Raw genomic sequence first — 26,333 nt, forward strand, 5'->3', positions numbered from 1 at the left:
GTTCAGGCTCTTCCACCGGAGCTCTTCCAAAGGCAGCGTCTCAGGAAGAGCCGAGAACGCAGAAACTTCAATCAGAAGAAATACACAAGACAGCAACTTAAATACATGTATTTCTGTGTGGGATGTACAAACAGGCCAGGTACAGATCAGCTGACGGTCAAAGTGGATTTTATCTGGATTTATCCTGCGGCTGCTTCAGCACGGCGAGCGCATCGAGCACTTTCATACAGAAACTGGTAAATTCCTGCTTTCACAGCAGCTGCATGTGAACGATCCCGCCTTCCCTACGGAAGCCCATTAATGCCAAGATTTAGTGAGAAACTTAATTCACTGATCAGGACTTCAAATAAAACTTTATCCATCATCAGCTTCTCTACAGAGGAATTCTTGAAACAACCAGCATCTTCCAGCATTTTTCCACTTTCCTTTCCAGGTTTCTTACATGAAGTTTCAAAGCTCCCAGAATCAGAACAAAATAGACTTCAGCAAAATAATTCTTTCAGAAACTCAAACTTTTCCTCCAACATGGCGACATTTAAAATGGCTGCAACCATTTTCCAGTCCCGAAGAATCGCCCAAAACGTCGACCCGAATCCGCAACAAGCAGGAAATCCTGCAAATCATAAGAAATCTCACTGCAAAAGAAACGGATCAGCTGAGCCGTTTACGCCGTCCGAGTCAGAAATTAATAGAAATATTCAGTGGAAAATGTTTCACAGTAATTTCATAAGAAACGTCTCGTTTGTCGCTCCAACTGGGGAAATAAAAAGCAAAACCTCCACTTTAAGTCTAATTTAAATCCAATTCAATTCTAACAAAAAGTTTTCTTCATTCAACGTTTAAGGCTGAAATAAAAACTGTCCACGTCGGCGTGGCGCTAACGGGCTTCCCACGTCGGCGTGGCGCTAACGGGCTTCCCACGTCGGCGTGGCGCTAACGGGCTTCCCACGTCGGCGTGGCGCTAACGGGCTTCCCACGTCGGCGTGGCGCTAACGGGCTTCCCACGTCGGCGTGGCGCTAACGGGCTTCCCACGTCGGCTTTCCCACGCTTCTTTTAAAAAACTAAACCAGGAACTTTATTTACATTTCAACATGTTTTTGTCTTATTTACACGTTTCGTTTCCATGTGAACGGCCCCCCCAGCGAGCGTCGCGTCCAGGAGCTCTGACGCTTCAAACAGCACAAAGCCGACACGGTTTCCGGCGCCAAATCATTTCTGTCCAGCTGGATTTGAAATGGTAACGTTGGACTGGAGCAGAGCTTTCCTCCTGAGTCCCAGCAGGACAGTGGGAAACGTTCTCCAGGCCGGCAGCTTCCTCTCTCCCTCCTCACCACGGTGGGGGGGCGGCGCCAGAGGATTCAGTCCCGCCTTCCAAAAGCAGCTCGATGCTCACTTCTTGTTTCACCCCACTTCCTGTACAAAGTCCTGCAGTCCGAGTCAGCTCCCAATTTGTCCTTCTACAGCTTGGCTCGGTGGAAAAAGGCCTGGAGGGAAGGAAGGAAGGAAGTGAAGGAAGGAAGTGAAGGAAGGGTTACACGGCAGTCGAAGCAGCAGGACCTGCTGGCGGACAGACAAACCTCCTACCTTCATGTAGCTCTTCAGGACCTTGACGTCCGGCTGCTGAAGCACCTGACACAACTCCTGCAAGAAGAAGCAGCAGCAGCAGCGTTTGTCCACCGCGTCGCCACACAAATAAACACAGTTACACAACTTTGTCATTTATTCCCAGCGATGATAAATGCAGGAAAAACTCATCCAGGCTGAGAAGACGAGTTAAAAAGCAAAAAGTCGTGAATTATTCTCCACAAGTTTCGACTTTCACCCACAAAACATCCAGAAAAACACGTTTACTGCTTTAAATTTAACATAAAAACAATGTCAATATTTTCTATTCAATAAAAACTAAATTTACTTCTTTAAATTCAACATAAAAATATTTCAATATTTTCTATTCCATAAAAACTATATTCACTGCTTTAAATTTAACATAAAAACAATATTTCAATATTTTCTATTCAATAAAAACTATATTTACTGCTTTAAATTTAACATAAAAACAATGTCAATATTTTCTATTCAATAAAAACTAAATTTACTGCTTTAAATTTAACATAAAAACAATATGTCAATATTTTCTATTCAATAAAAACTAAATTTACTGCTTTAAATTTAACATAAAAACAATATTTCAATATTTTCTATTCAATAAAAAATATATTCACTGATTTAAATTTAACATAAAAACAATATTTCAATATTTTCTATTCAATAAAAACTATATTTACTGCTTTAAATTTAACATAAAAACAATATGTCAATATTTTCTATTCAATAAAAACTAAATGTACTGCTTTAAATTTAACATAAAAACAATATTTCAATATTTTCTATTCAATAAAAAATATATTCACTGATTTAAATTTAACATAAAAACAATATGTCAATATTTTCTATTTAAAAAATAATATATTTACTGGTTTAAATTGAAAATAAAATTGAAAGAAATTTATCACAAAAACCTGAAAAAATGTGTGTTTGCAGACATGGTTATTGATGAGCTTGTGGAATAACTGATAACTGTGCAGATGTGGTTCCAGCTGTGAAGCTGCGGTGCGTCAGTGTTACCTGGGCGATCTCCGGGGACACCTGCAGGGACGGCAGGTAGTCCTGCTGGAGGAACTGGAGGAACTCAGGACCCTGAAGAGGAAAACAAGACGTTCAGCAGAACAAACAGCAGAGACAACCCGACCAATCAGGAGCCAGCTTTACCCGTTTCAGGTGAATCATCTTCAGCGTGAGCGCGCACTCCGACAGCGTCTGGAAGACACAAGATCCGCTCAGACAGGCAGACAAACGCAGCGTTAGCAGCCAGACCCGGGCCCGGGACTCACCAGAACCGTCTGGGCGTCCGACAGGTCGAAGGTGGGCTTGAGGGGCGCCAGGAAGCACGCCGGCACCATGTGCTTGTAGATGAAATCGGGGAAGCCCACCATGCCGTCCTTCCCTCCTGCGGGGGGACGAGAGCGTAGAGCTGCACGGTTAATCTGATTTTCATCGTGGTTTCTCAGATTTCAGAGAAGACAGAGTTAGACCGGTTACACAGACACGGATACATATTACGGCTGGGAAAATTGAATGGAAAAATTAAAAATCTGGATTTTTTTGCTTCACAATTCTAAAATCGATTTTTTTAACAAAAAATTAAATTTTTCTCAAATAAATAAAAATGATCCATGATAAAATTTTTGTCATTTTTATTGTTTTTATTAATCTTTTTACGTGTCCTCTTGGGCTTTATAGCAGCAGAATGATGGTCTGGCTTATTGTGTTGCTTTTCCCAACTGAAATCAAGAAAAATAATGAGGAAATAAAAACAAGTTTTATATACTGATCTTGTTTTTAATCTACAAAAATCAGCAATATCAAAGAATTGTGAGAATCACAATTTAAATTGAATCGGGACAAAAGCATATCGTCACAGCCCTAATATAGATTATATATATATATATATATATATAATCTATATATATATATATATGTATATATATATATTTATATTTATGTGTATAAACATACATATATATGTAAAGTTGCCAGGCAGGTTGTTTACAAGTGTTGCAATAAAGACAAATATTTTTCCAGACACTAAATGATGGTGATTAAAATATTAATCATAATAATGCTGATTAATAATTGTAGTGATAATCGTGCAACCCTACGGGAGCGTGGGGACGGGCTCGGCGGGGACAGACGGCGGTCTGGACTCACCCCACAGCTCCACCAGCTTGGACAGGATGATGAAGCAGGTCTTCTGGGCGACGGGGTCTGGGAAATCCACGGCGCCCTGGATGATGGTGAACAGGATCCGCTCGATGTTCTCCGCTCCTGGAACCAGAACCAAAACAGCTGATCAGCCGACGCCCTGAGAAGGCCCCTCCCTCCCCGGTGGTGCCGCTCACCCTGATTGGCCATGACCTCGTTCATCCCGCTTCCTGTGATGGCCTGGATGAAGCTGAAGTAGCTCCTCCGCAGCATCTGCTTCTCCAGCGCCGCCGTCTGGTCGTTGTCCTCCGCCGGCCGGGCCAGAACCTCGAAGATGGCGAGAACCAGGGGCATGAAGACCTGCTGCAGGAAGGGGGAGACCTGCCGCTGCCATGGCAACGGGAGGAGCAACCGTTACGGGGGCTGTGTGAGGACACGGCGGCGGCGGCGGGGGCTTGTGCGTACCTTGAACTTGGCGGTAATCTGGCTGATGAGTGGGATGAACTCCTGCAGGTCTTTGGCCTCGCAGTCCTTCAGCATGTGCTCGGAGGCGGCGGGGATGAAGGGCAGCACCTCCTCCTCCAGGCAGATGATCATCCTGTGCAGGAAGGAGCGCACAGCACTGCGCAGCACCCCCCGCTGGACGGGGCAGCTCAGCGCCGGCAGGAAGGCGTGCAGACAGTCGCGGTAGACCTCGGTGCAGCCGCACTGCTTCACCGTCTGCTTGTTGCTGAACGCCTTGCTGGTCCGGCTGCAGGACAACCACACGGACAGGACAGTCCTTAGCTCGCTCATGTCCTCCTCCGGGACACCCGGCACGCAGGTTTTACACCTTTCCCTGGTTCCAACAGCTTGTCAAGTCCTGCACGACGAATCAGGCGTGTTGGAGCAGGAAACATGGAAAACCTGCAGCTGTCCACAAAGCAGGAGGACACAGGAAGACGGACGAGTGTTTCAGGTCATCCCTTCCTCGGTTTGTAAAGAGAGTCTGATTATCGGCCAGATGAGGAACCAAGTCAAGGATTATGTGATAGAAGTGTCTCCTAGTGGGACCAACGGTCCGTTTCCACCAGGATCAGCTCGACTCAACCTGAGGTTCTGGTCCGACATCCACCTTACGGTCCGTTTCCACCAGGATTAGCTCGACTCAACCTGAGGTTCTGGTCCGACATCCACCTTACGGTCCGTTTCCACCAGGATCAGCTCGACTCAACCTGAGGTTCTGGTCCGACATCCACCTTACGGTCCGTTTCCACCAGGATCAGCTCGACTCAACCTGAGGTTCTGGTCCGACATCCACCTTACGGTCCGTTTCCACCAGGATCAGCTCGACTCAACCTGAGGTTCTGGTCCGACATCCACCTTACGGTCCGTTTCCACCAGGATCAGCTCGACTCAACCTGAGGTTCTGGTCCGACATCCACCTTACGGTCCGTTTCCACCAGGATCAGCTCGACTCAACCTGAGGTTCTGGTCCGACATCCACCTTACGGTCCATTTCCACCAGGATCAGCTCGACTCAACCTGAGGTTCTGGTCCGACATCCACCTTACGGTCCGTTTCCACCAGGATCAGCTCGACTCAACCTGAGGTTCTGGTCCGACATCCACCTTACGGTCCGTTTCCACCTGGATCAGCTCGACTCAACCTGAGGTTCTGGTCCGACATCCACCTTACGGTCCGTTTCCACTAGGATAAGCTCGACTCAACCTGAGGTTCTGGTCCGACATCCACCTTACGGTCCGTTTCCACCAGGATCAGCTCGACTCAACCTGAGGTTCTGGTCCGACATCCACCTTACGGTCCGTTTCCACCAGGATCAGCTCGACTCAACCTGAGGTTCTGGTCCGACATCCACCTTACGGTCCGTTTCCACCAGGATCAGCTCGACTCAACCTGAGGTTCTGGTCCGACATCCACCTTACGGTCCGTTTCCACCAGGATCAGCTCGACTCAACCTGAGGTTCTGGTCCGACATCCACCTTACGGTCCGTTTCCACTAGGATTAGCTCGACTCAACCTGAGGTTCTGGTCCGACATCCACCTTACGGTCCGTTTCCACCAGGATCAGCTCGACTCAACCTGAGGTTCTGGTCCGACATCCACCTTACGGTCCGTTTCCACCAGGATCAGCTCGACTCAACCTGAGGTTCTGGTCCGACATCCACCTTACGGTCCGTTTCCACCAGGATCAGCTCGACTCAACCTGAGGTTCTGGTCCGACATCCACCTTACGGTCCGTTTCCACCAGGATCAGCTCGACTCAACCTGAGGTTCTGGTCCGACATCCACCTTACGGTCCGTTTCCACCAGGATTAGCTCGACTCAACCTGAGGTTCTGGTCCGACATCCACCTTACGGTCCGTTTCCACCAGGATCAGCTCGACTCAACCTGAGGTTCTGGTCCGACATCCACCTTACGGTCCGTTTCCACTAGGATTAGCTCGACTCAACCTGAGGTTCTGGTCCGACATCCACCTTACGGTCCGTTTCCACTAGGATTAGCTCGACTCAACCTGAGGTTCTGGTCCGACATCCACCTTACGGTCCGTTTCCACCAGGATTAGCTCGACTCAACCTGAGGTTCTGGTCCGACATCCACCTTACGGTCCGTTTCCACCAGGATTAGCTCGACTCAACCTGAGGTTCTGGTCCGACATCCACCTTACGGTCCGTTTCCACTAGGATTAGCTCGACTCAACCTGAGGTTCTGGTCCGACATCCACCTTACGGTCCGTTTCCACCAGGATCAGCTCGACTCAACCTGAGGTTCTGGTCCGACATCCACCTTACGGTCCGTTTCCACCAGGATCAGCTCGACTCAACCTGAGGTTCTGGTCCGACATCCACCTTACGGTCCGTTTCCACCAGGATCAGCTTGACTCAACCTGAGGTTCTGGTCCGACATCCACCTTACGGTCCGTTTCCACCAGGATCAGCTCGACTCAACCTGAGGTTCTGGTCCGACATCCACCTTACGGTCCGTTTCCACTAGGATTAGCTCGACTCAACCTGAGGTTCTGGTCCGACATCCACCTTACGGTCCGTTTCCACCAGGATCAGCTCGACTCAACCTGAGGTTCTGGTCCGACATCCACCTTACGGTCCGTTTCCACCAGGATCAGCTCGACTCAACCTGAGGTTCTGGTCCGACATCCACCTTACGGTCCGTTTCCACCAGGATCAGCTCGACTCAACCTGAGGTTCTGGTCCGACATCCACCTTACGGTCCGTTTCCACCAGGATCAGCTCGACTCAACCTGAGGTTCTGGTCCGACATCCACCTTACGGTCCGTTTCCACTAGGATTAGCTCGACTCTACTCGCCTCGGCTCCGTTTTGAGGGTTTTCCACGCGGCTTTTCTACCCGTTTACTGGTTTCTGGAACCCTTCAGTCCAGGTTCTGAGCTAGCTGAGTCGGGTTGTGTGTGACGTCGCCAGACTGCAAGCTGCTATTGGTCAGGTGACCGGAATTTCAGTTTGTTTTATTATTTTCAGTTTACAATATGATAATTTCTTATTAATCTTATATTGGTATATTCTTCCTGAATCTTCATGTACAAGTTAAAAGTTTTCTCGTGTGTGTGAGGGCTTGAGAACTGTTTTGAATAACAGGAAGTCTGGCCAACTAGCCAAGGACACAGGACCGGCCGAGATTGAAAAAACCTCTGGTTCCCATTAGAACGGTTACGGGAACAGGAATACACATACACATGGAACTTCTGAACCCACCAAGCACACACACCCACACAGACTGAGTCGCACACACACATACATGCACAGTCGTGTACCTAACACACATTGTATTGTATCAACTTGTATGAAAGTCAAGTGGTATCTTTCAATAAAACTGCAAGTGGTTTGTTGAAGGTCGGGTTTCTGCTGGGTTGTAGCGACCGACCTGTAATGTGGTCCAGCACTGAGGTGGAGACGTGTCTCTGGTTGCTGAGGAAAGGATAGAGAGGGAACTAGATGGAGCGACACGAGATGAAAACATCTATCAAGAGCTTTCCGACTCAACATCTACGACTAGCAACGGAGTTTCCAGCAGCGTCAAGAGAAGCTGGAAAATCTCAGAAGTGACTATCAGCAGGTCGAGGACCACGATGGTCTGAGTGGATCAAACAGACAGACTGGAAGTGATTCCTGCAGATGGAGACGATTTATGGTCGGCGACCGAAGACCAAGTAAGCAGATTGTCTCTCGGTCCTGTGTTGCTATGGAGCTTGTCGTTATAACACTGACGTCACAGCGATGTCACACAAACCCCGCCCCTTTTAGACCTGGTAGTAAACTGTGATGGAAAAGAAACTGGACCAAGCTGAGACCTGTTGAGTTGAGATGAGCTGGTACTGATGGAAAAGAGACATGAGTGTAAATAATAGTTTTTAATCCTTCTTTTTGTTCAGACAGCTGTGCCTGGGGAACCAGAGGAAGTCTGGTGGTCTAGGTTTTAGGGGGTTGGGTGGTAGTTCTGGGATTTGTTTTCCAACCCTGCCCCCTGTGGTTTCCAGTGGTACTGCTCTGTTTTCTGTGGCGGACATCCAAGATCCTCAACATGGACCGACGCAGGAGACGGACTGAACGTCTGCAGATCCACTTCTGAGTCAGAAGAAGAACGTTTTCCTGCATCCTCATCACAATATACAGAAGAAAGCCGGGCAGTTCCGATCCCGATCGGCGGGCGGTTCCGACAAAACCGATCAGTGGGCGGTTCCGATGCCAATCGGCGGGCGGTTCCGACAAAACCGATCAGTGGGCGGTTCCGACAAAACCGATCAGTGGGCGGTTCCGATCCCGATCGGCGGGCGGTTCCGACAAAACCGATCAGTGGGCGGTTCCGATCCCAATCGGCGGGCGGTTCCGACAAAACCGATCAGTGGGCGGTTCCGATCCCAATCGGCGGGCAGTTCCGATCCCAATCGGCGGGCGGTTCCGACAAAACCGATCAGTGGGCGGTTCCGATCCCAATCGGCGGGCGGTTCCGATCCCAATCGGCGGGCGGTTCCGACAAAACCGATCAGTGGGCGGTTCCGACAAAACCGATCAGTGGGCGGTTCCGATCCCAATCGGCGGGCGGTTCCGACCCTGATCGGCGGGCGGTTCCGACCCTGATAGGCGGGCGGTTCCGACCCTGATAGGCGGGCGGTCCTGGTAAGACCAGGAGTCGGGCTGATGAACCACGCCTGGCGTGGTGAGGCAGCCATCGAATCTTACCTGGCGAAGCCCACAGCGTGGCTCAGACAGTCTGCAAGGGCGGCCTGGTGCTCCTCCTCCATCTCCTGCGGCAGCTTGGCGAGCAGCAGGCGGAAGGCGTCCATCAGCGGCGTCAGCAGACTCCTCATCAGCGCCTGCTTCCTCTCTGCCGGACTGTCGCTGTTGACGATCAGCACGCCCGCCGCCTCGAACATGAAGAGCTGGTCGTCGCTGGTCAGCAGTGCCGGGAAGCCGTTCTCCTGCGACGACCGAGACACAGCTCAGCCATGGGAGGGGGAGGGGCTTAGAAGAGGATGGCGAGGAGAGACTCACCGGAGGAGCAAGCTCCAGCAGGTCCTGGATCCGGGTCAGGATGTCCTCGACGAAGGCGTTCATGTGTTTACTATGGAGGAAACAGAGCAGCGGTCAGCAGCTGCACGTCTGGACGGGAGGCAACATCTGGACCGGCGGACTCACTGCAGCGTCTTGATGAACCTGGAGAACAGGTACGCCACCCGGCTGCGCACCTTCGGGCTGGCGTGCCTCAGTCCTCGCTGGTCCAGGAACGCCATCTGACAGCAAACACACGGGTCGGTCAGAAACTGGGCGGGATGCGGTTCTGAGCTGGAGATGTTCTCCGGACTCACCAGGACGTTGGGGATGTGCTGCGGCTCCACGATGAAGAACTTATCGTACCGGACCACCGTCTCAAAGAACTCCAGGACCACCGAGGAGTGCTGGTAGCTGCTGACGCCGCAGGACACCAGCTGGGGGACCGACGTGAGACCGTTATTTATCTGAGAGGGAGGGGTTTCCATGGCAACAGGTCCAAACAGGCTGCAGCAACAGTCCCTAAGACAGAATCTGGACTGGACGGGGGTCAGAGGTCTGCAGCAGAGGACTTCGGACCAGGACCTGGACCTGCAGCAGTGACATGGATCTGGACCAGGACCTGGACCTGGACCTGCAGCAGCGACATGGATCTGGAGCAGGACCAGGACCTGCAGCAGCGACATGAATCTGGACCAGAACCTGGACCTGGACCAGGACCTGGACCTGCAGCAGCAACATGGACCAGGACCTGGATTGAATAGCAGTATTGGCGTGCACACGACGTGCACACGCGTGTTGAATCGGGTACCATGTAAACTCCAACCAGCAGGACGGAGCAGGTTGGCGAGAACAACAAGCTAACAGCGTCTCAGCAGGACGTGGAAATGTGTCACAGCGCTCAGAGGCAGCAAGCTGAGGGTCATGTGACTCACCGTCCTCATCATGTCCTGCAGAGCGCTGGTCTTCGCCGTGTCTCCAGAGAAGTGGGCGCCGTGCGACGCCGGCAGCGCCTCGCCCAGCATGTACAGCAGCCTGATGGCCACCTCCACCTCCATGAAGGGCGCCGTCTGCCAGGTCCTGATGAGAGACAGCATACAGCAGCGCCATCAGCGCGGCCCCACCAGCGCGCCGCCATCAACGCGGCCCCACCAGCGCGCCGCCATCAACGCGGCCCCACCAGCGCGCCGCCATCAACGCGGCCCCACCAGCGCTTTGTGTGGCGGCAGCGCTGTAGGTTTACTTACTGCATGGTGTTGGTGAAGACGCGGCGAACAGCCTCCAGCAGCAGCTCAGGAGAAACCTGCGCCAGTCGATCCAGCAGCATCTTCAGCTGCTTCCTGTACTCTACAAACATGGCCTCGTCCTCGCCCTGATGAACACACCCACAGCGTCAGACCGCCGCCTCCCTCGCCGCCACCCAACGAGCAAACACTCACCTCATTGTCGAAGTTGTACTCATCGTCGTAGGTGAGTTTCTTCATGACGGCGAGCATGATGGCCTGCGGGGAGAAGACGCCATGTTTTAACCTGGTTAACATGGACGAAAGACGGCGGCAACCTCGCTGGCAGACTCACCTCGATGTTTGCTTTCTGCTGGTCGCTCAGCTGAGGAAGCTGGAAGACAAAGGCAGCGTTTAATGTCACGCCTCGGCGCCGTGAAGCCACAAGTGTCATGTGACTCGCCTGTTTGAGCACGTGCAGGTAGTCGTAGCAGAAGCCGACGATGTTGGCGGAGATGTCGTCGTCCTCGTGCACCAGCAGCTGCAGCAGCAGCGGCACCTTGGCCTCCAGCGCCTGCAGCGACTCCGCCGCCTCCTTCACGCTCCCGGCCTTGGCCAGCTTGGTCCAGCTCAGGACCAGACTCTGACCCATCCCGTTGACCAGCCGGGAGAACTTGGCCAGGAAGTCCACGTCCTCCTCCTGCCGGCACGGTTTATCTACATTAATCCGACTTCACCGCAGAAAGTACATTTTATATGCAGTTTTTACAGGTTTACGTCTCAATGAAGTTTATTAAAATCCTGTTTTCATCGTATTTCTCCTTTAATTAGAAGTTTATAAAATTTTACAACTTTTTGAACATTTGTTTATTCAAACTTATTAGTTCATGTATTTATTTTTATAAATATATTTATAAATATTTTCTAAACAAATTATGTAATGTATTTACTTATATGTATCCAGTTTACATCAATATTTACACTTTGTCCAGACATAGCTTCATGTTGTTTGTTTTTTAAAATATGTGCAATCCCAAGACAGTTTAAATGTTTCAATGCATCCATGTAGTTAAAGGCCAACACGCTGGCCAACACGACGGCCAACACGACGGCCAACACGACGGCCAACACCCTGGCCAACACGACGGCCAACACGCTGGTCAACACGCTGGCCAACACGACGGCCAACACGCTGGCCAACACGACGGCCAACACGCTGGCCAACACCCTGGCCAACACGACGGCCAACACGACGGCCAACACGCTGGTCAACACGCTGGCCAACACGACGGCCAACACGCTGGCCAACACGACGGCCAACACGACGGCCAACACGCTGGCCAACACGACGGCCAACATGACGGCCAACACGCTGGCCAACATGACGGCCAACACGCTGGCCAACATGACGGCCAACACGCTGGCCAACACGACGGCCAACACGCTGGCCAACACGACGGCCAACATGACGGCCAACACGCTGGCCAACATGACGGCCAACACGCTGGCCAACATGACGGCCAACACGCTGGCCAACACGACGGCCAACACGCTGGCCAACACGACGGCCAACATGACGGTCAACACGCTGGCCAACACGACGGCCAACATGCTGGTCAACACGCTGGCCAACATGACGGCCAACACGCTGGCCAACACGACGGCCAACACGACGGCCAACATGACGGCCAACACGCTGGCCAACACGACGGCCAACACGCTGGCCAACATGACGGCCGTCATGTTGGCCAACATGACGGCCAACATGACGGCCAACACGCTGGCCAACACGCTGGCCAACACGACGGCCAACACGCTGGCCAACACGCTGGCCAACATGACGGCCAACACGCTGGCCAACATGACGGCCAACACGCTGGCCAACACGCTGGCCAACACGCTGGCCAACACGACGGCCAACATGACGGTCAACACGCTGGCCAACACGACGGCCAACATGCTGGCCAACATGACGGCCAACATGCTGGCCAACACGACGGCCAACATGCTGGCCAACATGACGGCCAACACGACGGCCAACATGACGGCCAACATGACGGCCAACACGCTGGCCAACATGACGGCCAACACGCTGGCCAACATGACGGCCAACACGCTGGCCAACACGACGGCCAACACGCTGGCCAACACGCTGGCCAACATGACGGCCAACACGCTGGCCAACATGACGGCCAACACGCTGGCCAACATGACGGCCAACACGCTGGCCAACACGACGGCCAACACGACGGCCAACATGACGGTCAACACGCTGGCCAACACGACGGCCAACATGCTGGCCAACATGACGGCCAACATGCTGGCCAACACGACGGCCAACATGCTGGCCAACATGACGGTCAACACGCTGGCCAACATGACGGCCAACACGACGGCCAACACGCTGGCCAACATGACGGCCAACACGCTGGCCAACATGACGGCCAACACGCTGGCCAACATGACGGCCAACATGACGATCAACACGCTGGCCAACATGACGGCCAACACGCTGGCCAACATGACGGTCAACACGCTGGCCAACATGACGGCCAACACGCTGGCCAACATGACGGCCAACATGACGGCCAACATGACGGTCAACACGCTGGCCAACATGACGGCCAACATGACGGTCAACACGCTGGCCAACAAGACGGCCAACACGCTGGCCAACACGCTGGCCAACATGACGGTCAACACGCTGGCCAACACGACGGCCAACACGCTGGCCAACATGACGGCCAACACGCTGGCCAACATGACGGCCAACACGCTGACCAACAAGCTGGCCAACACGACGGCCAACACGCTGGCCAACACGACGGCCAACACGCTGGCCAACACGCTGGCCAACACGACGGCCAACATGACGGCCAACAGACTGGCCAACACGACGGCCAACACGCTGGCCAACACGATGGTCAACACGACAGTCCACACGCCGGACGCTGGCCAACACGACGGTCAACACGCTGGCCAACACGACGGCCAACACGCTGGTCAACACGACGGCCAACACACTGGCCAACACGACGGCCAACACGCTGGCCAACACGACGGTCAACACGCTGGCCAACACGACGGCCAACACGACGGTTAACACGACAGTCAACACGACGGCCAACACGACGGCCAACACGCTGGCCAACACAACGGTCAACACGCTGGCCAACATGACGTCAACATGCTGGCCAACGCGACGGTCAACACGCTGGCCAACACAACGGTCAACATGCTGGTCAACACGACGGTCAACGCAACGGCCAACACGCTGGCCAACACAACGGTCAACACGCTGGCCAACATGACGTCAACATGCTGGCCAACGCGACGGTCAACACGCTGGCCAACACAACGGTCAACATGCTGGTCAACACGCTGGCCAACATGACGTCAAGGCGACGGTCAACACAACGGCCAACACGACGGCCAACACGCTGGCCAACACAACGGCCAACACGCTGGCCAACACAACGGTCAACATGCTGGTCAACAGAACGGCCAACACGACGTCAACATGCTGGCCAACACGACGGCCAACGTGACAGTCAACATGCTGGCCAACACGACGGTCAACACGCTGGCCAACACGACGGTCAACACGCTGGCCAATACACTGGCCAACACGATGGTCAACACGCTGGCCAACACGACGGTCAACACGCTGACCAACACGATGGTCAACATGACGGCCAACACGCTGACCAACAAGCTGGCCAACACGACGGCCAACACGCTGGCCAACACGACGGCCAACACGCTGGCCAACATGACGGCCAACACGCTGGCCAACACGCTGGCCAACATGACGGCCAACAGACTGGCCAACACGACGGCCAACACGCTGGCCAACACGACAGTCAACACGACAGTCCACACGCCGGACGCTGGCCAACACGACGGTCAACACGCTGGCCAACACGACGGCCAACATGACGGTTAACACGACAGTCAACACGCTGGCCAACACGACGGTCAACACGCTGGCCAACACGACGGCCAACATGACGTCAACATGCTGGCCAACACGACGGCCAACATGACGTCAACATGCTGGCCAACGCGACGGTCAACATGCTGGTCAACACGACGGTCAACGCAACGGCCAACACGCTGGCCAACACAACGGTCAACACGCTGGCCAACATGACGTCAACATGCTGGCCAACGCGACGGTCAACACGCTGGCCAACACAACGGTCAACATGCTGGTCAACACGACGGTCAACACGCTGACCAACACGATGGTCAACATGACGGCCAACATGACGGCCAACACGCTGACCAACAAGCTGGCCAACACGACGGCCAACACGCTGACCAACAAGCTGGCCAACACGACGGCCAACACGCTGGCCAACACGACGGCCAACACGCTGGCCAACATGACGGCCAACACGCTGGCCAACACGCTGGCCAACATGACGGCCAACAGACTGGCCAACACGACGGCCAACACGCTGGCCAACACGACAGTCAACACGACAGTCCACACGCCGGACGCTGGCCAACACGACGGTCAACACGCTGGCCAACACGACGGCCAACATGACGGTTAACACGACAGTCAACACGCTGGCCAACACGACGGCCAACACGCTGGCCAACACAACGGTCAACACGCTGGCCAACACAACGGTCAACACGCTGGCCAACATGACGTCAACATGCTGGCCAACGCGACGGTCAACATGCTGGTCAACACGACGGTCAACGCAACGGCCAACACGCTGGCCAACACAACGGTCAACACGCTGGCCAACATGACGTCAACATGCTGGCCAACGCGACGGTCAACACGCTGGCCAACATGACGGCCAACAGACTGGCCAACACGACGGCCAACACGCTGGCCAACACGACAGTCAACACGACAGTCCACACGCCGGACGCTGGCCAACACGACGGTCAACACGCTGGCCAACACGACGGCCAACATGACGGTTAACACGACAGTCAACACGCTGGCCAACACGACGGCCAACACGCTGGCCAACACAACGGTCAACACGCTGGCCAACACAACGGTCAACACGCTGGCCAACATGACGTCAACATGCTGGCCAACGCGACGGTCAACATGCTGGTCAACACGACGGTCAACGCAACGGCCAACACGCTGGCCAACACAACGGTCAACACGCTGGCCAACATGACGTCAACATGCTGGCCAACGCGACGGTCAACACGCTGGCCAACACAACGGTCAACATGCTGGTCAACGCGACGGTCAACATGACGTCAACGCGACGGTCAACACAACGGCCAACACGACGGCCAACACGCTGGCCAACACAACGGCCAACACGCTGGCCAACACAACGGTCAACATGCTGGTCAACAGAACGGCCAACACGACGTCAACATGCTGGCCAACACGACGGCCAACGTGACAGTCAACATGCTGGCCAACACGACGGTCAACACGCTGGCCAACACGACGGTCAACACGCTGGCCAATACACTGGCCAACACGCTGGCCAACACGACGGTCAACACGCTGACCAACACGATGGTCAACACGCTGGCCAACACGACGGTCAACACGCTGACCAACACGATGGTCAACACGCTGGCCAACACGACGGTCAACACGCAGGCCAACACGCTGGCCAACACCTTTGTCAACACGCTGGCCAACACGCTGGCCAACGCGGCGGTCAACACCCTGGCCAACACAACGGTCAACACGCTGGCGGTTGTCTGCACGCCGCCGCGTTGGCCGGCGTGCAGACAACCACCACGGCGCTGCAGGAGCGTCAAACAACGAGGTGACGCGTGAAGATGAAGCGTTTTGGCACGTCGATGATGACGTCTAACGGCGTGCTCGGTCGGACTACAAACCGTCTCCACGCTGAAGAAGCCGGCCGACTGCAGGACACGGCACAGAGACTCCACCAGCTTGGTCTTGTCCACCGGGTCCATCCCTTTGTTGACGATTTCAAACAGGCAGTCGCAGGCCTCCTCCCTCAGCTGCTCCATGGACATCTGACTCAGCAGCAGGTTGACGAACCTGAAACAAACGCGACACGTTGAAGTCTGGGAAACGCTGCCCGTTGCCGTGGTTACCGGCAGGAAGCAGGAGCCCAGCCCGGGTCACCGACCGGTCGTTGGCGATGAGGTTCAGGTCGATCCAGGACACGTAGGCCCCCACCACCTCCAGGCACTGACAGGTGAGCTCCGGGTGGGACTGCTGGTAGGTCTGCAGGATCTGGAACCAGGACTCCACCAGGCTGGGGATGCACTGCTCCCTCATGGTGTCTTTGATCAGCGTGTTCCTACGAGTCTCCTGCAGGAAGAGTCCAGTTTTACCGCTGAGTTCATCTCCAAATAACATGTTTTAATGCCGTTAAAAGAGAAGTAAATGGTGGTGGTCCATAAAGATGTGTGTTCCGCCTGACGCTGCACCTTATCCCCACAGAGCAGCTTAAACCGGCTGCAGAGGTCACATCTGGAGACGTCTCACATCCCCCTCACCGTGTTTACATGGCTAAACCAGATATGCTAATATATGCTAATTAGGTGCCATTTAGACAAAAATATCTGAGATAAAAAAACTAATTCAGCCAAGTTCACAGATCATGTCCTCCCCATTAGCTGGCAAGCTAGCTGCTAACACATTTCATCTCATTAATTCTTATTTTTAACTCAAACATCCGTAATATTTATTCAAGTTTCTGAATTTCTACTGAGATTTGGTTTAAATATTCCGATTTGGTTTCATTTTGACAAAGATTTAGCATAAACATGAGAAAAAATGCTTCAAACTGGTAAAGTCAAGTTCAGACAGGTTAGCATGAAAGCCTGCTAGCTTCCTGGAAAGTCTCGTGCACCTGAAGCCCGACGCGGACCAGGTGATTTATCTGCACTTATTTAACCATCAGGAACATTTAGGAGGTCCAAAGTGAAATGTTGGTCATTTCTGGAAAGTTCTGTCTGCATGTTTATGAATCCTGGAGTCCACGTGCACGGCGTGCACATTCCTCCCCCTCACCTCGGGCGTGTGCAGGATGTCCCTGTCCACCACCTCAGCGTCGATGGCCATCAGCGTTCTCAGGTAGACGTCAACGCCGTGCGGGTTGAGACCCACCAGCGACAGGATGTCGAAGAAGAACTTGGGCCACAGAGTCAGGTACTCCATGATGAAGGTGAGGGCGAACACCTGAGCCGCCTTGTTCCTGATGAAGGGCTTCTCAGGCTGAGCGTTCATCAGCTGCAGACGACAGACAGGCGTAAGGCTCCGCCGGGTTACATGACTCAGCGGTCGGCGGAAGGCTTCATCGTCATGCTACCAGACGCGTTCATACGCGACCTAGCCCTGGGCGATTAATTGATTTAATCGATTAATTCGAATTTGCTGTTTATGAAGATTTTTAAAAAAAATAAAAATCTAGATTTTTTTGCCCCGCCATCACCTTTTGGGCTTCTGTACCTTATAGTGACGTCACTCCCGCTGGTTTCCCACAGAAACGCGTAAACATAACATGGCAGCTAGCGCAGAACAATAAGTGCCCCCTCTACGTTTCCATTACATTTTGTTGTAAAATAAAAACAATTTTTGTACGTTTCCACCAACAACAGTTGTGATTTGTGGGTGTTTCCATTGAACAATATTTAGCGCATTAGCGTCATGTCTCGTAAAATCTTGTTTCTCTTGTGAGATTTTACAAACACTGTGGTTCAGTGGGCACGTAGTGTTATTTTAGGGGTTTACTACTTCAAAGCTTTTCTCCCTCACTTTCTTTACAAAAACTCTGAAATTCACTGTTTATTCCACACCGCGCCATCTTCACCAGCAATTCACTGGTCACGCCCCCCCTACGTCACGGCTTCCCACGTCACGTCCCCCCACGTCACGCCCCCCACATCACGACCACACACGTCACGCCCCCCCCCCCCCCCCCACGTCACGACCCCCCACCCCACGCCACGCCCCCACACGTCACGTCCCCCCATGTCACGACCCCCCACGTCACGACCCGCCTACGTCACAACCCCACACGTCACGTCCCCCACGTGACGTCCCGCCAGGTCACGACCCCCCACGTCATGACACCCCAGGTCACGACCCCACATGTCACGTCCCCCCTACGTCCCGCCCCCCACGTCACTTCGCCCCACGTCACGTCCCGCCAGGTCACGACCCCCCACGTCACCTCCTCCACGGCGCGACCCCCCACGTCACGTCCCACCAGGTCACGACCCGCCTACGTCACGACCCCCCACGTCACCTCCTCCACGGCGCGACCCCCCACGTCACGTCCCGCCAGGTCACGACCCCCCACGTCATGACCCCACATGTCACAACCCCCCTACGTCACGACCCCACACGTCACGTCCCCCCTACGTCCCGCCCCCCACGTCACGTCCCGCCAGGTCACGACCCCCCACGTCATGACCCCACATGTCACAACCCCCCTACGTCACGACCCCACACGTCAAGTTTTTCGGCCATATCGCCCAGCTCTATGTGACCCTGGCTTTGCATTTCAGTGTGAAGCGGTGGCGTTTGCGTGTGGCGCTCCTACCTGACACTGCAGCCACTTCATCAGCGTCTCCCTGATGAGCTGCTGCTGAGCGGCGCTCAGACCGCCATGTCTGCAACAAAACACAGAAACCACCGTCAGCTGCGGCAGCCAGCAGACTACACCTCCTCGTCCTCCTCTTCCTCACCTGAACTTGATCTGATGCTCCAGAACTTGGAAGCAGAAGAACTTGACGTGGTCGTCGCTGCAACAGAGATGAAAACAGAGTCAGGAGGTCTGCGGCTGCAGCACGCCGTCCGTCCGTCAGACCAACACACTCACGTGTAGATTCCTTTGGCGAGGGCATCGGCACACACTTCCCAGGCATCCAGGGACTCCTTCAGCTGCTCGAAGTAAGTCATCGCCTGCACACCGAGGTTTTCATGTTAGCATCTGCTGCTAAAACACTCATCTCACTTCCTGCTTTCTCCCGTTACCATAGTGACCGCATGTGGCGCCGGCGTGGGTTTAAGATGGCTGCGGTGTGAGGACAGCAAACAGTGGCAGGTTGGGTGACTGAATCGACTCGCTGGAGCGCTGCTTCCTGCTTGTGTTCTGATTGGATTAAAGGAACTGTGCTAATGTAGCGCTAGCCGTAGCGATGCTACAGGGTTGGGCGATGAATCGGACTTTAATCTCAGTACGATCTGGGTTTCCATCGATGATAAAAATAAAAGGCTGTGATTATTTCTCTCTCTGCAGTTTCCTCTCCTGCTGTCTTCAGCTGCTAATTGAGCGTCTCTGGCGTTGCAGCGCTGTGCTGTAAACTCCTCCCACAGCCGCTTTGCTTTCATTCAGACACTGCTGCCAACTTGGAGACTTTCTCACTAAATCTGGAGACTTTTGTTGTTAAAAGCGACAAATCTAGCAGCTTTTACTGGAGTTATTAGAGACTTTTCTGGTGTTTTGGCGACTGACTTGAAGGCACATGTTGTTCTGCAGTTACTGTAAGGAAGGAGCAGCGGGAGCCTCTCCCGTCCTAAAGCACTCCCAGGCGGCCAGTCTCAGTCGGCTCCGGCTGCAGGTCAATGTAGAATAACTGCAGTAGGTTGTGGAAGTTCACCTAAACATAGTTTATACCATTGTCACTGACAACTGGCTGCATTATTTTCCTATACATAGTTCGGCCAGTTAAACACTGTAACATCCCTCCGTTACGGGGCGTTACCATAGCAACGTGTTAACCAGCTGGTTCAGATCAGCCGTCTTTTAACAGGTGAATGAGAGAAACACGCTGCAGCCTGACAGCCGTTGTTTGGTATAAAACGTACATCCAGGCCGATGTAAAATAATTTGTATAATTCAGCAAATGTTGTAGAAAAGAAACACAGATGTGTTATAAAATGTTTCCTGTGTGGGACCGTGGTATGAGTGGATTATACTCTGAACCGTGCATTAGACGGTTATAATGCATGACAAGCAGCATTGTTTAATCCTTACTTATATTTATCCAGTTTACATCCGTATTTACACTTTAACAAGACAAAGCTTCATGTTGTTTGTTTTCTAAAATATGTGGAATCCTAAAGACGTTGTTTAAAAGTCCAAATCCAAATGTTTAATAAATTCATGTTGTTAATTAAAACAGATAATCGTGTTAAATAATCAAGATCTGAATTTCAGTCAAAATAATGATGATTATAATTTCTGCCATAATCGAGCAGCCCTACGACGCTACTGTTGTTTATGGTGGGTTCTGTTTGTGGCATCAAGGTTCATCATGTGAAGACGTGAAGCGTTTCTGAGGGACTTCACTACTTCCTGCAACGCCAACGCTAACAGGCCGCTAACAGCGCTAGTTGCTAACAGCGCTAGCCGCTGACGTTGCCAAACAGCACCTCTGATGTTTGCTAACATCTTTCTGCCTTTTGTTTCTTCAGACTGAGACGATACAACGCTTTTAAGACGCTTCATTTGGTTAAAATGCCTCATTTTTCCCAGCTGTTCCCGTTTAACCCTTTAAAAATAATCCTGTTTAAAATAACTAGAATAACTAGTTAAACGTGATCTGGTAATAAATATGGGTTTGGGTTAGCTGAGAGTTAAACATGGTGTTCTCAGCCTGCAGCGGCCCAGCTGACGGGAAGACGACCAGCTGCAGGTTTGTTGGTGTTTGGAGTAAAAAGCTCCGACACGGCGGCGTCTCACCCTCTGCCTGTAGCGGGCGTCGGCGTTGGGGTTGAGTCCCAGCAGGGCCTGCTCGTCCATGACTGCAGCGACAGACTGGCAGGCCATCGGGGGGTTAGCTTTCCTCCAGGACAGGTGGACTCCTCTCGGCTGCTGCCAGGTGGAGCTCTCTCATCTGCTCAGAGGACACAAAGCTCACGTCATCATTTCCTCATCGGGATGGAGAAACACGCGAAACCTCAGAAACACGCCGAGCTGGAGGCGTCTCAGGACGTCAGTAGAAGAAAATGTCAGATTCAGAAAACAAACATCGGGCGTCACACGTCCATAAGGAGACGTCTCAGAACCTCTCAGAACATTCCTACGTCTGGAACCACTCAGAGCGGTGTGATGTTGCCCTGGTCCGGGTCACATGACCGCGGCTCGCCTCGGTCCCCGGGCCACATGACCGCGGGTCGCCTCGGTCCCCGGGCCACATGACCGCGGGTCGCCTCGGTCCCCGGGCCACATGACCGCGGGTCGCCTCGGTCCCCGGGTCACATGACCGCGGGTCGCCTCGGTCCCCGGGTCACATGACCGCGGGTCGCCTCGGTCCCCGGGCCACATGACCGCGGGTCGCCTCGGTCCCCGGGTCACATGACCGCGGGTCGCCTCGGTCCCCGGGTCACATGACCGCGGGTCGCCTCGGTCCCCGGGCCACATGACCGCGGCTCGCCTCGGTCCCCGGGCCACATGACCGCGGCTCGCCTCGGTCCCCGGGCCACATGACCGCGGCTCGCCTCGGTCCCCGGGCCACATGACCGCGGCTCGCCTCGGTCCCCGGGTCACATGACCGCGGCTCGCCTCGGCCCCCGGGCCACATGACCGCGGCTCGCCTCGGTCCCCGGGTCACATGACCGCGGCTCGCCTCGGTCCCCGGGTCACATGACCGCGGCTCGCGTCGGTCCCCGGGTCACTTGACCGCGGCTCGCCTCGGTCCCCGGGCCACATGACCGCGGCTCGCCTCGGTCCCCGGGCCACATGACCGCGGCTCGCCTCGGTCCCCGGGCCACATGACCGCGGCTCGCCTCGGTCCCCGGGTCACATGACCGCGGGTCGCCTCGGTCCCCGGGCCACATGACCGCGGGTCGCCTCGGTCCCCGGGTCACATGACCGCGGGTCGCCTCGGTCCCCGGGTCACATGACCGCGGGTCGCGTCGGTCCCCGGGTCACTTGACCGCGGGTCGCCTCGGTCCCCGGGCCACATGACCGCGGCTCGCCTCGGTCCCCGGGTCACATGACCGCGGCTCGCCTCGGTCCCCGGGTCACATGACCGCGGCTCACCTCGGTCCCCGGGCCACATGACCGCGGCTCGCCTCGGTCCCCGGGTCACATGACCGCGGCTCGCCTCGGTCCCCGGGTCACATGACCGCGGCTCGCGTCGGTCCCCGGGTCACTTGACCGCGGCTCGCCTCGGTCCCCGGGCCACATGACCGCGGCTCGCCTCGGTCCCCGGGCCACATGACCGCGGCTCGCCTCGGTCCCCGGGCCACATGACCGCGGCTCGCCTCGGTCCCCGGGTCACATGACCGCGGGTCGCCTCGGTCCCCGGGCCACATGACCGCGGCTCGCCTCGGTCCCCGGGCCACATGACCGCGGCTCGCCTCGGTCCCCGGGTCACATGACCGCGGCTCGCCTCGGTCCCCGGGTCACATGACCGCGGCTCGCCTCGGTCCCCGGGTCACATGACCGCGGGTCGCCTCGGTCCCCGGGCCACATGACCGCGGCTCGCCTCGGTCCCCGGGTCACTTGACCGCGGCTCGCCTCGGTCCCCGGGTCACATGACCGCGGGTCGCCTCGGTCCCCGGGTCACATGACCGCGGCTCGCCTCGGTCCCCGGGTCACATGACCGCGGCTCGCGTCGGTCCCCGGGTCACATGACCGCGGGTCGCCTCGGTCCCCGGGTCACATGACCGCGGGTCGCGTCGGTCCCCGGGTCACATGACCGCGGGTCGCCTCGGTCCCCGGGCCACATGACCGCGGGTCGCCTCGGTCCCCGGGTCACATGACCGCGGGTCGCGTCGGTCCCCGGGTCACTTGACCGCGGCTCACCTCGGTCCCCGGGCCACATGACCGCGGCTCGCCTCGGTCCCCGGGCCACATGACCGCGGCTCACCTCGGTCCCCGGGCCACATGACCGCGGCTCGCCTCGGTCCCCGGGTCACATGACCGCGGGTCGCGTCGGTCCCCGGGTCACTTGACCGCGGCTCGCCTCGGTCCCCGGGTCACATGACCGCGGGTCGCGTCGGTCCCCGGGCCACATGACCGCGGCTCACCTCGGTCCCCGGGCCACATGACCGCGGGTCGCCTCGGTCCCCGGGTCACATGACCGCGGCTCGCCTCGGTCCCCGGGTCACATGACCGCGGGTCGCGTCGGTCCCCGGGTCACTTGACCGCGGCTCGCCTCGGTCCCCGGGTCACATGACCGCGGGTCGCCTCAGTCCCCGGGTCACATGACCGCGGCTCGCCTCGGTCCCCGGGTCACATGACCGCGGCTCGCGTCGGTCCCCGGGTCACATGACCGCGGCTCGCCTCGGTCCCCGGGTCACATGACCGCGGCTCGCCTCGGTCCCCGGGTCACATGACCGCGGGTCGCCTCAGTCCCCGGGTCACATGACCGCGGCTCGCGTCGGTCCCCGGGTCACATGACCGCGGGTCGCCTCGGTCCCCGGGTCACATGACCGCGGGTCGCGTCGGTCCCCGGGCCACATGACCCGGTTCACTGCCAGCTTCTGAGATCCAGAACTCCTGATCCAGACTCATGTCTAGAAATATCTCCAGGAACATCTGCAGAGTTTCACTCCAACATGTCAGAACATGACTCTAAATCCAGGATCTGAGTCAGAACCAGACCCGGTCCAGTTCTGAGGAGGTTAACGTTCTACATCCCAGTCTGAACCCACTTGGAGGTCCGTCATGTCTTCTGGAACAGTTCCCCAAGATCTTTGAAGGACTTCCTAAAACCGCTTCCATGATGTTCTGGGTTCTGGGGAGAACCCGTCCATCGACCAGACTCCATGGATCTCCAGTCCAGTTTTGGGTCATGTGACCTTCAGCCTTCTCCGGCCTGCTGCAGTCCCGTTTCCTCAGAGACGTTTCTGGACAAGCAGCAGGTCCAGAACCATCTCAGGTCCTGGTTCGGGTCAAAGTGTCCTGATTTCTGCCTGTTTTCTGCACATTTTCAGATAAAATGAAAAAAAAAAAGACTTTGTGACAAAGTTCCAGTCTAAACCAGTTTTCTGCTTCCTGTCAGCTGGAAACAAATCCTTTTCCAAACATTTCCTCCATCCTTCACCGTGGTCCTGATGTGGCTTCTACAACTATTCCCCTCCTTTTCTGTCGTTTCTCTTCCTGCTGGTTTATTCTAACGAAGTAACAGCGGACTTTTAGTTGTCAAGACAAACATCTGTAGCTGCTCACCGTTCACACAAACGTCACGTGTTTCAGATGTTTACTGATACCAGCAATTATTTAAGACATTCAGGAGCCTGGAACTTCAACCCACCCATCCATCTTCAGCCACTTATCCGGGGTCGGGTCACGGGGGCAGCAGCCTAAGCAGGGAAGCCCAGACTCCCCTCTCTCCAGCCACATTTGCCAACTCTGCGGGGGGGATCCCGAGGCGTTCCCAGGCCAGCCGAGAGATATAATCCCTCCAATCCCTCCAGCGTGTCCTGGGTCTTCCCCGGGGTCTCCTCCCAGAGGGACGTGCCAACAGGACCTGGAACTTCAAACCAAAACAGAAAAGTGCTTTAAGAGCAGGTGGGATCTGTGGTGGGAACATCATCACCAGGTAGGAGGCAGGCAGGTAAATGTCTGCCCCAACAGAAAGGTGATGTCAGGTGGGATCTGCAGGAACCATCATCACCAGGCAGGTAGCTGTCTGACCCACGGCCTCCTGAAACGTGGCTGAGAGTCACAGTGAAGCATTCAAGTGGGCTGACATGCAGATGGTAACCTCTGCTTTGGGTTATTGATGCCATAAACAGCGACACACACACACACACACCATGCTGCTGATGTTCACGCGCAATGTGTTGGTCCGTCACGTGCAGACCACCTGAGTGACAGCTGCATGATGCAACACCATGCCTGGCTGGAACCTCTACTGGTGCTGCAGTGGTCGACCAGGTGTTTGGAGGTACCTGGCGCGGGAACAGTCCACATCACCCGGGACACGTCACGTGCTAACCCTTCATCCTGAGACAAACTAGTGCGGCTAACAGGCGTTAGCCAGCAAGCTACCGGACCGGGATAAAACCTCCTCAGTCCACCTGGAGATGTCTGATAAGATCTGCTTCTGTCGTAGGAACACTTCAGGAGGGTTTTATGTGTTTTTTATCCCGGTTTATCTTGGCTGGGAAACGCGCACGCGGCTCATGTCAAACCTCTTTACCGCCGCGGAGGATCTCCCGACAAACTAAACCTTTTCTCTTTATTTCCCTCCAAACATAGAGCCGAGCAGCTCACCGTAATGAAACCAAACTCATCCGCTGGTTCTCCGTCCTTAGCTCATCGTGGAGCCGCAGAGAATCCTCCAGAAATCAGTCGCATGTCGGATGGAGTCGCATCGCGGCGGCGCAGCGTGGCCGCGTCGGGTTGGCATCCGGGTTACGGCCATCGACATAACATACATAGATCCGCATCACGCTGCCAATAGAGCTAACGTCTCATCGCGCCGCCATCTTGGATGGGTCACCGTGCGCCTCCAATGCATTTATCTGTAAAGTGTAGGTCCAATCACAATTTCACCCATTTTTACCTGATTTTTCTCACAGTTTGGTTTCTTACTGAGGACAGAGATATTGTTATGATACAGGTCACTGTAAAATATTTAAAAATGATGTGCTTTTATGCTAAAATATTTTTGTACTGCTATTTAACTAAGAAATAAGGTAGTTACAACATAAATAAACGTATAAATGAAGTTGATACTAACATATTTGATTGTTTATTGATGCATTTGAATTTATCTATTTATATCTGGTCAAATAAATGATTATCCAACCTTGTGAAATGTAATTCCACACGATCTGCTTTCAATATTTTGCCGGTTATTGCAACCGTATGCTAAAAAAAATACGGGAATAGTTACTGCTTTCTCTTGACTATGGTTGATGCTTTTTTT

At 54.6% G+C, this 26,333-nt stretch overlaps 1 protein-coding gene across 2 annotated transcripts; it reads right to left on the bottom strand.

The window, feature by feature from the left end:
- xpot (exportin, tRNA (nuclear export receptor for tRNAs)) lies at nt 1-25,797 on the bottom strand. Of its 2 annotated transcripts, XM_079263347.1 has the most exons (25): nt 25,676-25,797; nt 21,188-21,341; nt 19,322-19,404; nt 19,188-19,244; nt 19,043-19,112; nt 17,509-17,727; nt 16,619-16,803; nt 16,359-16,527; nt 10,975-11,211; nt 10,867-10,905; nt 10,728-10,790; nt 10,536-10,660; nt 10,224-10,368; nt 9,606-9,725; nt 9,436-9,530; nt 9,292-9,361; nt 8,980-9,218; nt 4,229-4,514; nt 3,961-4,150; nt 3,770-3,886; nt 2,893-3,008; nt 2,771-2,818; nt 2,627-2,698; nt 1,586-1,642; nt 2-1,485 (listed from the first exon to the last, which is right to left on the bottom strand). In XM_079263347.1, the coding sequence occupies exons 2-25, from the start codon at nt 21,272-21,274 to the stop codon at nt 1,459-1,461; spliced, it is 2,916 nt and encodes a 971-aa protein (XP_079119473.1). In that variant the 5' UTR covers nt 21,275-21,341; nt 25,676-25,797; the 3' UTR covers nt 2-1,458. The 2 variants fall into 2 exon arrangements, with proteins under 2 accessions (XP_079119472.1, XP_079119473.1); XM_079263346.1 differs by having other exon boundaries at nt 1-1,485; nt 10,867-11,211.
- Between the last annotated feature and the right edge of the window lie 536 nt (nt 25,798-26,333).

This window comes from Telmatherina bonti (assembly GCF_933228915.1).
Source record: "Telmatherina bonti genome assembly, chromosome: 23".
NCBI classification, from domain to species: Eukaryota; Metazoa; Chordata; class Actinopteri; order Atheriniformes; family Telmatherinidae; genus Telmatherina; species Telmatherina bonti.